The sequence below is a fragment of the Sorex araneus genome, chromosome 6 (genome assembly GCF_027595985.1).
Source record: "Sorex araneus isolate mSorAra2 chromosome 6, mSorAra2.pri, whole genome shotgun sequence".
Taxonomy (NCBI): domain Eukaryota; kingdom Metazoa; phylum Chordata; class Mammalia; order Eulipotyphla; family Soricidae; genus Sorex; species Sorex araneus.
Window position 1 is genome coordinate 99,244,161 of NC_073307.1, and position 12,502 is coordinate 99,256,662.

General features: G+C 69.9%; 1 protein-coding gene across 1 annotated transcript in view; it reads left to right on the forward strand.

Annotated features, from left to right (window-relative positions):
- The window catches only part of TBC1D22A (TBC1 domain family member 22A), a 45,903-nt gene extending 40,403 nt beyond the window's left edge, over positions 1-5,500 (forward strand). Inside the window, exons 12-13 of the mRNA XM_055142102.1 lie at positions 924-1,019; positions 4,087-5,500. Of these exons, the coding sequence (XP_054998077.1) occupies positions 924-1,019; positions 4,087-4,215 (225 nt within the window). The 3' untranslated portion in view covers positions 4,216-5,500. The remainder of the gene's footprint in view (positions 1-923; positions 1,020-4,086) is intronic.
- Positions 5,501-12,502: the final 7,002 nt, after the last annotated feature.

Sequence of the window (12,502 nt, forward strand, 5' to 3'; positions counted from 1 at the left end):
AGGGGCCTCGTGCCCCCCCCGGCCCTGCACGGGCTGCGCCGCCCCCCTGCCCTCTGCCCGCATGGCGGGGTCCCTCGTGTCCCCCCGTTTCTCCTGCTCGTCCGCCTTGCTGGATGGCGGGGGGCACCGGGGTGGGTCCTTGCCGCCCCCCAGGAGAGAGTCCCCCCCGCTCCCGGCCCTCAGGCGTGTGAGGGTCTCTCCTGTGTGGGCCGGCAGGCATCTGCGTGCCCCCGCTGCCCCCACCACGCCAAGCTGGTCTCGTCTCTGCTCTCGGGCCTTGGCTCCCGCCGGGCCGGCCCCGCCCTCCCGCAGCTGCAGGCTGACCCGGGTGCCTCCTCCCGGTTCCTGCCCTGCTGGCCCGAGGCTCTGCCCTCCCTCCCCCCCGGACCCCGGTCTGGGTTGGACCAGGCGCGCCCTGACTGCACACTCGGAGGCAGCTGGCCTCCCCCGCTGGGGACGCTCGAGCCCTTTCGCCTGGATACGGCGAGTGTGTGTCGGTTGGTCGGGCTCCTGTCCCTGCCCGGGGCTCTCGGCCCCCCAGACGCCCGTTAGCGCCCGCCTCCGAGTCCCCCCCTTGCTGTGCCCCCCCCCCTGCTGGCCCGGCGGCTCACCTGCTCCCGGCCGGGCTGGAGGGCGGCGGAGGGTGACGTGTTCTCAGCGCCCCCGTGCGTCCGGCCCGCCCACCCCCTGCCCGCAGCGCCCAGACCCCCGGGGCTGCCCGCAGACCTGCCATGGCCGGCGTCGGGGGACACGTGTGAGCACAGCCCGCGGGGGGAGGGGCGGGTGCCTGAGTTTGGAGTCTCTCCAGAGCCTGCGGGAAGGGGCCCACCCGGGCGTGGCGAGACCCTCGTGGGGTGCGGCCGGTGTGTCCACTCGGCGTCCGGGCTGCCCCTCCCGCCCGCCCACCCTCTCTGTCTCTGCAGGCAGAGCCCGACGGCTTCTCGCACTTCCACCTGTACGTGTGCGCCGCCTTCCTGCTGCGCTGGCGGACGGAGATCCTGGCGGAGAGAGACTTCCAGGTGAGCGGGCCGGGCGCTTCCGGGAGCGCCTTCCCTGCCCTGGGCCCTCACGCGTCAGCGCGACCCGAAAGTCAGCTGCGAGTGTGCCTGCGTGTGCGTCTGTGTTCTTGTGTGTGTCTGCGTGTGCATGTTTGTGTGCCTGCGTGTGACTTTGTGTGCGTGTCTGTGTGCCTGCGTGTGTGCGTGTGTCTGCAGGTGTCTGGTGTGCATGTCCGCATGTGCCTGTGTGCTTATATCTGTGTGCATGGGCCCTAGTGTATCTGCGTGTATGGGGGACTGTGTGTGTTTGTGTGTTTGCATGTGTCTGCTTGTGTCTGTGTTCCTGCCTGTGTCTGCACGTCTGCGTGTTCTGCGTGTGTGTGCTTGCGTGTGCCTGTTTATGTGTGTGATCCATGTGTTCGTGAAAGTGCCTGTGTGTGTATGTATGTACCTGTGTCTGTGCATGTGTGTGCGTGTGCCTGCGTGTGCATGCGTGTTCCTGTGGCTCTGTCCGTGTCCGTAGGTTGAGCCTGGGCTGCTCCTGCCGCAGAAACCTGGAGCTGGGGGTGTGGCCTGCTGAGCGTCTGGGGTCACTGGCTTGGCTTGGCTCCCTCTGGGCAGGGGGGCTCCGCTGCCTGCAGGGGTGGCTGGGACCCTGCAGCTGGCTCTGCCCCCGGCGCCCCTGTATGTAGCTGGGGGCCGGGCGCTCCTTCCCAGGGGCCACCTCGCTGTGTCGGCCAGGGCAGGCGGGGGGGGGGTCCGAGTGTCGACTCCCGGGCGCCCGCCCCACCAGCGCCCTCCTCGCCTTGGGCCCCTGCGGCCGGCGCGGCCCACCAGGGGTTAACGGGCGGCGTGGGGGGCACTTCCGCCCGTGTCCGCTGGAAGCAGCAACTGTCAGGAAATGCCAGGGCGGAGATCGATGCTCCCGCGTCTGTCATCCTGGGACACGCGGAGGGAAGATCCGTCAGTCGAGCCCCGCGCGGCCGTGGGGGCCCTCGGGAGGCCCCGGGCAGCACCCCCACCCGCCCCCGTCCCCGGGTGGCAGCCAGGCAGGGGTGGCCTCGTGGGCTGGCTGTGGGGGCTGGGCAGGCACGTGCTCAGGGCTGTGACGCCCCTTGGAAGGGTAAACCGAGGCAAGGCTGGGTTGCTTGCACCCGTGGCCTTGGGCGGGGACGTCCTGGGTCCCCCACAGAGCCCACAGGCCTCCGCGGGTAGGGCTGGGGCAGGGAGGGCCGTGGGCGCCCCCGGCCTTCCTGCTGGGCGGGGCCTGTCCCGTGCCTCCTTCCGGCAGGCCCTCAGCTGGGGTTTCCTGGGGGGTGAGGCCACACTCACCGCAGCTGTGGTGAGAGCCGCCCGCCCCTCCCCCACCGCAGGGCTGAGTTGCTGACGGGGCGGGGGGGTCACTTCTGCTGTGGGCCCAGGGCAGGGCCCTCCCGGGAGTCCATCTCAGGGCTGTGCTGCGGCAGGCGGGAGGACGGGCCTGCTGCCCTCTGTCCAGTCGGGGCCAGGCCGAGTGACCAGCTCTGTTGGCATGGTCAGCCGGAGCCCAGGGAGAGGACGAGCTCTGGCATGGTAACCTTACGCCGGCACAGACGGCACATGTGTGCTCACCCGTGTCCCCAGCACACGGGATACAGCAGGTGTACACAGGCCTAAATAGTACACACATGTGCACACACCAGGCAGCATAGTAGTCACATACTCACATGCCACACACATGTACTCTCACATGTATGCACACGTGCGCACACATACATGCACAAGCGTACGCACACGCACATACGCACCCGGGTCTCTGAAGCCCCTGCAGCATCGTCTCAGGCCAGTGTGGGCGCCTGCGCGGCCTGATCCCCGTGGCTGGCAGGGCCTGTGTCCGCGTGTTCGTGTGTGTGTGTCTGCCGGGAGCTGGGGAGGGGCTGCTGGCAGATTCCTCCGTCCCGCGGGAGGCAGAGGGAGCCTGGCCAGCCCCTCTGCAGCCTGGCCAGCTCGGGGCGGGTGGGGGCGGGGACGGAGCCCCCAGACGGACTTCAGGCCTCCCTGGCCGCGGGCCAGGCTGAGGCCTTGGGTGTGTGCTGGCTGCGGGACCCCCGGCTCAGCCCGGGGGCAGGTCAGGCGGCTGAGAGGCCCGGAGTGGCCGGCCTGGACTCCGGGGGGGCGGGGGTGGGGCTGGCGCTGTCTCTGCCAGGCGGGGTGGCGGGAATGGGGGTCCCCACAGGCTGAGGCTCCGGGGCCTTGTGTCCCTGGAAAGAAGCGCCCCCTTGTGGCCATCTTGGGGGCAGCGGCCCGCTCAGGGCCCCTGTAGGGCTGCAGCGCTGGACGCCCGGGTGCCGGTCCTGCGTGGGCTCCCCAGGGAGGCCCGGGGCAGGTCACACACGGTCGCCGCATCCCTCACTCTGCGCTGTGGCCGCCGCTGCCCCTGCTGTCTGAGTGACCGGGGGCCAGGGCAGGACCCTGTGGCGGGCCGGCGTGTCCAGCCCGCGTCCAGCCAAGACAGGAGGACACAGCGCTGTCCGACACAGTGGCCGTCCCTCCCCCGACCTGCCAGGGTGCGTGACCCGGCAGCCCCCCGCCCCCCACCCCGGCACGGCCCCCCGGGAAACCAGTGTCAGAGAAGCCCACTTGCCCTTGGCCCCGGTAAGGTCACGCGGACCCTCCCGCGGGCGGCGCTGCCCGGCCCACCGGCGCCCGGCGCGGAATTAGAGTCTGAGATTGAGTGTCGGGGCGGGGGCGGGGCTCGCTCACCTTGCCGCGGCGAGGTCAGGATAATACAGAGCCAAGTGGATTAAAAATAAAACCAAAGGTATTTATTTACGACCCGCGCAGAATTGGATTGGCACCCGTGTGCGTGTCCCTAATGGGGAGCGACAGGAGATTGATGCTGATTCGTCCCCGGGGACGCGCCCCACGGGACCGGCTCCGGGGATTCAATTTAAAGGCCCAGAAAGTGTCCAAAATGCAGAAGGAAATGGCGGGGGGAGGGGGAGAGGCGGCCGGGGCAGCCCCTGGCGGGGGGGGGGGGGGTGAGGGCAGGCGGCTGGGGTGGGGGCGGGGGCGGCCGGGGGTCCCGCCTGACCCGCGTCTCCCGCAGGAGCTGCTGCTGTTCCTGCAGAACCTGCCCACGGCCCGCTGGGGCGACCGGGACATGAGCCTACTGCTGGCCAACGCCTACCGCCTGCAGTTCGCCTTCGCCGACGCCCCCAACCACTACAAGCGCTGAGCCCGCCCGCGGGTGCCAAAGAGCGTCGGGGGTCCCGGCCCCCGCGCCCCCCTGCCCAAGTGCCAAGCGGCTCTACAGGGCGGGCGCCGGCGGGGCAGGCGGGGCCGAGGCCCCCAGTGCTGCCTGTTGAAGCGAATAAAGCGAGAAAGCTAACACCTGGCACCCTCCCCGCCGGCCCCCCAGCCGTGCCGGCCCTCCAGGCCTGGGCAGGACCCCCCAGCCGTGCCGGCCCCCGGCCCTGGGCAGGACCCCCCGTGTGGACGGGCCCCGGGCAGGACCCCCCGCCATGGACGGGCCCCGGGCAGGACCCCCCAGCGTGGACGGGCCCCGGCCCTGGGCAGGACCCCCAGCGTGGACGGGCCCCGGGCCTGGGCAGGACCCCCCAGCCGTGGACGGCCGGGCCGGCAGACTCACCCGCCCCTCTCGGGCCCTCCCTGGGCTGCCCAGGGCAGTGGGGGCCGGGCCGCCCTCAGGACAGCGCCAGCCCCTGCGTCCTCCTTGCGCCCAGCGGGCCCGGCCGACCCATGGACAAGAGGAGCAGCACCGCCCACTGCCCCTCCCGGCCCAGCCCCCAGCCGCTCAGTCCTGGGGCCTCCGTCCTGCCGCCGCTCCCAGACGCGTCCCGGGGCTTCCCAGCTCCTCTCCGGCCCCCAGGCCGTGTGCCCTCCGGGGGGCCCCCTCAGTTCAGGCTGCCGAGAGACAGCTGGGTGGGCAGGGCGGCCCAGGGGGACACATGCAAGCACCTGTGCACACGCATGCACATACATGCACACATGTGCCCAGGCGTGCACACATACCCACGCGTATACACACACGCACACACGTGTGCACACACATGTACACGCACAAACATGCGTGCATGCACACAGCACGCAGTGGTGACGCCCCCCCTCTGCCGCGGCTCCTGCCGGGTTTCCTGAGGCTCCAGCTGAGTTTCTGCTCCGCTCTCCGGCCCGGAGCCGAGCTCTGCAGTCACCACCCCGGCGGGCCCAGAGAGCCCTCGCCACCCACCGCTGAAGACACCCTCGCTGGGGTGGGGTCGTGGGTGCCGCCCTGAGCCCCCCGGGGAGAACAGCCCCCTCCTCCTGTGCCCGGTGGTTGGGGGTCCCGGGGCTTCCCCGGCCACCTCCGCGCCCACGGACACCGCCGCCTCGGGCCCCCCTGCACGGGGCTGGGACTGTCCATCCCGCACCCTGGGGCAGCCCTGGCCCGAGTCCCCGGGACGCGTGGGGCCCCCTGTGCCCGTCGCCAGCACTTTCTCTCGCCATTAAAGCTACTCAAAGTCGCTCCTGGCCGTTTCCGAGGCCCTTCCCAGGCTGGGGCTCAGGCGGGAGCCCCCCCCCACGCGAGGTCACGCAAGGTCACGCGAGGTCGACAGAGGACAGAGGGCAGCACGCCCCGCCTGGCCCTGCCTGGAGCTTCCTTCTGCGTCCGTCAGCGAGGGAATCGCTGAGAGTGTGGGCCGGAGGGGGTGGGCAGGGCGGGCGGGCGGGCGGGGCGGGCAGGGGTGCCATGAGTGTGTCCCTGCTGGCCTGAGATGCCCTGAGGTGCCCCCCAGGAACCTTGACTCAGAAGCCCTCAGGTGAGTCCCTCGCAGGGGCCCAGGTGAGGGGGCTACAGGTGACCCCCGCAGGCCCAGGAGGTGGGACCCCGTGACGGTGCCACAGCCGGGTGGGGGGGCAGACGCAGAGGGGGGGAGCAGACGGGACGGGACGGGCCTGTGCAGCCCGTCCGGGGCCCTTGAGCCCCCCACGCACGGCCTGACTGCCCATGGCATTGCCCGGCGTGGGCTGTGGACTCGGCCTGACGTGGTGGCCCCCTGTTGGCTCGTGCCCGACTCGGTCTTGGCAGCAGGGGCGGCCCCCAGCCCACTCCCCTTCCCGAGGGCGGGGACCCTGGGCTGGCCAGGGGGCGCTGGGACCCCCGACTGCAGTGGACTGGGGATACGGGGGCAGGGCAGGTCCTGGGGTCAGCGCAGAGCTGGACACACACGGTGTCAGAGGCCCCGCCCCCGCCCGTTTGCAGGGGGGCCCAGGGCCCTGAGGAGGGGGTGGGCGCGTCCCTGGCCTGCCCCGGGCACTGCCCCCCTCCCCCCACTGTCAGACAAGTGTTCGGGATATGCCGCCTCCCCCCTCTGGCTGGGCCATGTGGATTATTTTCCTGTTACCGTGGAAACCAGATGTGACCTCGGCAGCTCCTGGTCCTTAGTTCTGTGACCCTAGGGCGGCCTTGCGGGCCTCAGCGGAGAGGCGGGAGGGGGTTGGCACGCGGCTGCCCCCAGGAGCAGCCTGGGACCCCTCAGGGGTCAGGGTGAGCCCCGTCCACTCGGGCGGGGGCAGCAGGACACCAGCTGATGATCGGGCGTCGGCCCCACGACCCACGACTCTCGACGCCCGAGTCCTCAGGCGCAGGCCGGGGATGGTGCTCTGCGGGGGGGGGGGGTTCTCCCTGCCGAGCCCCCGTTAGGGGACGCGCGCCTGCGCCCCAGCCTACACGGACGCTTCTGGGAGGGCCCGACCCTCCCTGCCTCCCGCCCCTTGAGAAGAGACCTGTCACTGCTCCACACTGAGTGCTCCCCTCCCTCAGTGTCCCGACCCGGGCAGCGTCCACCGCGGGACGGCCCCTCGGCGTGGTCTGCCCGGCCGCCTCGTCCCGCCACGCCCCGCGGGCGCGAGCTGAGCCAGGGGACGCCGGCCCCGGGGCCCCGGGGCCCCATGGGAGGGGCAGCAGCGTCATGGGGCCGCGTGGGGCCCCCACCCCGCCCTGGACCAACCCCGGTGGCCCCGGCGTGTGGCCTTGGACGGTGGCCAGGGGCGTGGGCGCAGGTGCCGGGAGACACAGCCCCGGCCACGCCCCCCCCTCGCCTCCTGCTAAACCCAAAGGTGCTCCTGCGGCTCCGCCCGTCCCTGTCGCCCAGACCCCGGGGTCCGGGACGTTCTTCCCCTCAGGCTGGCCCTGCGGCCCCGTCTGCGGGGATGTTTGCTGGCAGCCTCCTGGGCCTCGCTCCTCAGTGCTCATTTGGGCGTGACGTGAATGTGGACCCGCCCAGCCCCCGCCACGCCTGAGACCGGTTTGCCCCGGCCTCACGCCAGCGCCGGCCTGCGGGGGACGGCGGGATGCAGCGTCACCCGGGGCTCTAGGCCGGAGCGGAGCCTCTGCACACGCATGTTCCTGAGAGCGCGGCCACGCGGGCTGTCCTGCCCGTAGGACACCAGGTCAGTGCCCGCCCCACCCCGCCCCCGCCCCCCAGGCCTCCCTGACCCACGGCCCCCGGGAGCACAGGCCACAGGCCACTCCAGCCGACCGCCCCTGTCCAAGCTGCGCCTCCTGGCTGTGGGGGCTGAGCCCTGGCTTCCTTCGGGGACACGCACATGGACATGCTAACACACAGACGCACATACGTGGACACGTACACACAGACATGCATGTGGGGACATACTATACACGGACACATATATGCAGATATATGCACATGGACACAGACACAAACACGCACACAGACACATGGACATGCACACATGGACATGCATATATGTACATGCACACATGATACACACGGACACACATACATGGGCATGCACACATGGACTTGCACATGGACAAGCTATACACATGTGCAGGCATGCACATGAACATGTACACATGGACACACATGAACACACACATACATGGACATGCACACATGGACATGCATATATGTACATGGACACACACGGACACACATACATGGACATGCACATGTGGACACGCACAGACATGCTACACAAACATACATGGACATGCACACATGGACAAGCTACACACATGCAGACATGCACATGAACATGCACACGGACACACATGAACACACAAACATACATGGGCATGCACGTGGACATACACACATGGATATGCATGCATGGACACAACACAGGCACACATGCATGTACACGCATGCATGGACACACACATGGCAGCGCGCAGCAGCTGGAGCTCTTGTGGGACAAGCTTGCCCCGACTGAGGGCCTGGGGACGGGAATAGGAGCCCGAAGGCACAGGGTGACTCTGACCCCTGCGTGTGCCCTCTGACCCCTGGGGCCGTCCTGCCCTCCGGGAGCCACGGCCCCATCCGCCTCTCTCCGAGGGGCTCCCAAGGGGGCCCCAACACAGCAGACACGGTTCTGTCCCCCAGGACACTGGGGCACGGGGCCCCCAAAGCAGCGGGCAGGCCTGAACCTCCGTCCCGTCCCCGCGCTGAGCTCGAGGCCCGGGTCGCTGCAGGGGTGCGGCCGCCTCGGGCCCTGCGTCACGCCAGCTGACCCTCCCAGCCCCCACCTCAACCTCCTCCGCATCAGGACGGGGCTGCGGGGCCGGAGGTGGGCCCGTCCTCCAGCTGGTCTCTGCCCGCCCCTCCGGTTGCCATGGCAGCAAGAGCCTGGTCCTCCCGGCAGGACGCTCCTCCCGACCCAGGCGCCCAGCGTGGGGGCAGCACCCTGGGCCACTCAGGGACCCCGGCAGGACAGGGTGGCGCCAAGTTCTGGCACTGGCAGGCCCAGGGCCCCCGGGGAGGGGTCGGGGTCCTTGGGCCGGGTCGGGGGGCCCCTGGGAGGGGTTGGGGTCCCGGGAGGGGTGGGGCTGCCGCAGGTGGACATGGGCTGTGGGGGCAGCGCTGGCTCAGAGCCGCCCGCTGAGACCCGGGGGTCCCGCCTTCCTCCCAGAGGTCAGCCCTGAGGCCAGAGGGCACGTCAGCCCAGAGACAGGCAGGGAGGGTCCTTCTCCACAGAGATGCTGGGGCCTGGGGGCTGGGAGTACTTCCGGGGTCACTGGGGAAGGGTGAAGGGAAGCCCAGAGCCACACACACACACACACACACACACACTCACACTCACACACACATACATTCAGACTCATATACACACACACACATTGAGGCTCATATACACACACACACACATATACACACACATACATTCAGGCTCATATACACACATATACACACACACATACTCACACACATACATACCTACAAACACACCTACACGCACTCACATGTGTACATTCACTCATACATTCACATATGCACACACCCGTAGGCACGCACACTCATGTTCACACGCTGAGACACATGCACACACACCCTCGTGTTCCCCCATACACACCCACACTTTTTAAAAAACTCCAGGAATAGGCCTGACGCCCTGATTCTCGACAGGACACTCGGGCACGGGGCCCCCAAAGCAGCGGCCAGGCCTGACCCTCCGTCCCGTCCCCGCGCTGAGCTCGAGGTTGCCTCTGACTCATTCTCGACAGGAGAACAAGCCCCTTGATTTGGCTCATTAACAGACCCAATGTCTTAACTCAGGAAAAGTGCTCTGAAGTCGGGTCTAGCATGATCAGTCACTCACCTGCCCGCCCGCCTACCCCCCCAGTGCCCACCCCTCACCCACCGTCTGCTCACCACCGTTAACCAACACCCACCCACCCACCATCCTTCCGCCCACCCACCATCCCTCCCTCCCTCTCTCGTCCGTCCTTTCCCTCGGCCCCTGCTCCCGCGCGCCCCCCAGCACCCAGAGGTGGCCCCGCTGAGTCTGTCACTCCTGCTCTCAGCGCAGCCTGGGCCGCAGGCGGGTGGCCTTCCCAACCCGCCGGGGTCCCCATGCTGGCGGCCCCAGGGGCCTTGTGTCCGCTGGGCCTGAGCTGGCCGTGAGCACCGCGGGGGGAGCACTCCGTGGTGGCACTGCCCCTGCGTTCCTGCGTGGGGAAGCTGCCTCGGGGGTGGCTGCAGCCGAGCCGTGGCTGCAGGCCGACGCCCCCCACGGGAGTGACCACTCACGGCCGCCTCCCGCCAGCCTCGCAGGGACACGGGCGGCCTCGAGGTGGCGGGAGGAGGCGGCTCCGGCCGCAGGGAGGGTCCCTGCGTCCCCCTCTTGGCTGTGGCCGGGCGCCCCGGGTGAGCGTCACCGTGGCGGCCGTCCCTGCCCAGCATCCAGGCGCAGAGGGACAGGCTGACGGTCCAGCCCAGGGTGGGAAGGGCGGCCGAGTCCATTAAGGCTGTTCGGTCAGTTGCCCAGGTGGGCGCTGGCCGGGGAGGCGGGAGCAGGGGGACGCGGGGCCTGGCCTCTGCCCTCGGCCTCCTGGCTCGGGCATTCGCGGGTTCGCACTGGGGCCCGCTACACCGTCCCGTGCAGCCTCACCCCTGGGCACGGCACCCGGGTGCGGGGCGGGTGGGGCCCGATTTCCTCCCCAGCCCTGCCTGCCGCCCTCTCCCCCCGCCCGGCACTCTGGGACTGACTCCTGAGCACTGATCTGGGCTGGCCTGGAGCCCCACCAGGGGACACCGCGGCGCAGACAGATGTGGGTGACACCCCCCCCCCTGGCCCCGGGCAGCTGTGGCTGCCGTCCCCCTGGGGAAACTGAGGCTCACTCGGGGGGCGCCCGTGGACTCGGGCGGTGGGGGCCGCTGCAGGCCCTGCCCCGGGCTGCGGCGGGGACGGGCCCCCTCTGGGGCGCCCTGACTCGGGCCGAGCGCGGGGGTCCCGCCCTCCCTGCCTCCCTTCACACTCGCTGGCTCTGCTCAGGCGGCAGCTGGTGTGTTCTGGGTGATCGCCCTAATTCCCGGCCCGTCTCCAGGGGGCTCGTAACTGCCTCTCCCCACTCCTGCGGCCCCTTCAATAGAGACAGTCGATCAGGCCCCGCCCCGCCCAACCCCTGCTCTGTGGAGCGCAGTCAACCCCGAATCCGGGGGGCCCAGGCGCGGGTGTCTCGGGACGTGGGGCCCCTCTGTCCGCCCTGGGCCCTGGCCAGCCGGGAGTGAGCCGCAGCGGCCACTCAGGGAAGGTGACGGCGTCTGCCTGGACACAGCCGGACTCTGGGGGCGGGTCCCAGGTGTGATGGGGTGGGCAGTCCCCGGCAGAGGCTGCCGTGGCGCCTCCTGTCCACTGCCCCGGGGCCTGAGCGAGTCTGGCCGGTGTCCATGGGGGAGGTGGACGGGGGCCCGGGGGCCACTGCTGGCTGGGGACCACAGGCCCCGGGACCCCACATTGCCCGCAGAGGGGGGTCCGGCTGGTGCTGGGCTGGGTGGCTCATTCCTGGCCGTGTCGGGGCCCCCGAGGCAGCAACTGGGAGGGCTCAGGTCAGTGCCGGCCTCCCTGGGGGGTCCTGCTGGCGTCCACAGCCCCAGGAAGGAGGAGCCCTCGAGACCCACGTGGCCTCACGGCCACAGCCCACGAGGTTGGACGCCCACCTTGTCCTCTGCAGGGTGAGCTGGTCCTGGGGGTGGGTGTCGTGGCCCCGGCGAGCACTGCTGGGGAAGTCCCGGGCAGCCCCGTGGAGCCGGGACTGTCACACCGAAGTGGATCTTCCTGCCTGGGGGTTCTGGAGAATCATGAGAGAGACCCTCAGGCCCGAGTCCGGTGGGAAAGTCGCGTGTCTCGCGCGGAGGGACAGACGGAACCGGTCAGGGCGGCTGGACCCTGGGTTCCGTGACGCTTCCGGCCACGTGCCCGGGCGACTCCTGGGCCAGGCCTGTCCCTGCCTGGCCCCGCCGTCCATATGGGCGCGCATAGGGGGCTGCTCCGAGCCCCTGGAACCCTTCCCAGGGTCGTCCACGCTGTGCTCTGGGGCCGTGGTGTTTGAGGACCCACGGTGTCGGGGTTCGACTGGGCTCCGCCGGGTGTGGGGGGACAGCCCCCGGGGACAGCGTTGGCGCAGGAGCGCCCGGGGCCCCCCCATTCCCAGTGCCCCCCGAGGGTCGCTGCATGGACGCGGGGGTCCCTCAGTCACCCCTTGGGGCGGCCCCGCCCGGGCCCCGGAGAAAGCCGGAAGGCGGGTCCCGTGGGAGCCGGGGCTCACTGCACCCTCCCCCGGCCCCCGTCCGGCTGCCGCTCGCCCGACTTGGGGGTCTCGAGGCTGCCCGAGATGCGTCCGGGTTGGCACTTGCTGCGCGGTCCCCGGGGGCTACAGCCGCCACCCCAGGGGCCGGGCACCTCAGGACCCCACGCTCTGACGCCCCCAAAAGCGAGAGGTCGAGCCTCCTCCTCCCATCTTGACTCTCCCGCACCACACTGTGAGTGCTCACGGAGTCCCTGTGTGTCTCCGGGCGACCGGCTGCCTGCCTGACTGACCAGCTGCCTGTCTCTGCCTGTCTGCCTGTCTCTGACCGACTGTCTTCCTGTCTCTGCCTGTCTGCCTGTCTCTTACCGTCTGCCTGTCTCTCTCTGACTGACCGTCTGCCTGTCCTTGACCGATGGTCTCTCTGTCTCTAACCTTCTGCGTGTCTCTGACTGACCATCTGCCTGTCTGACTA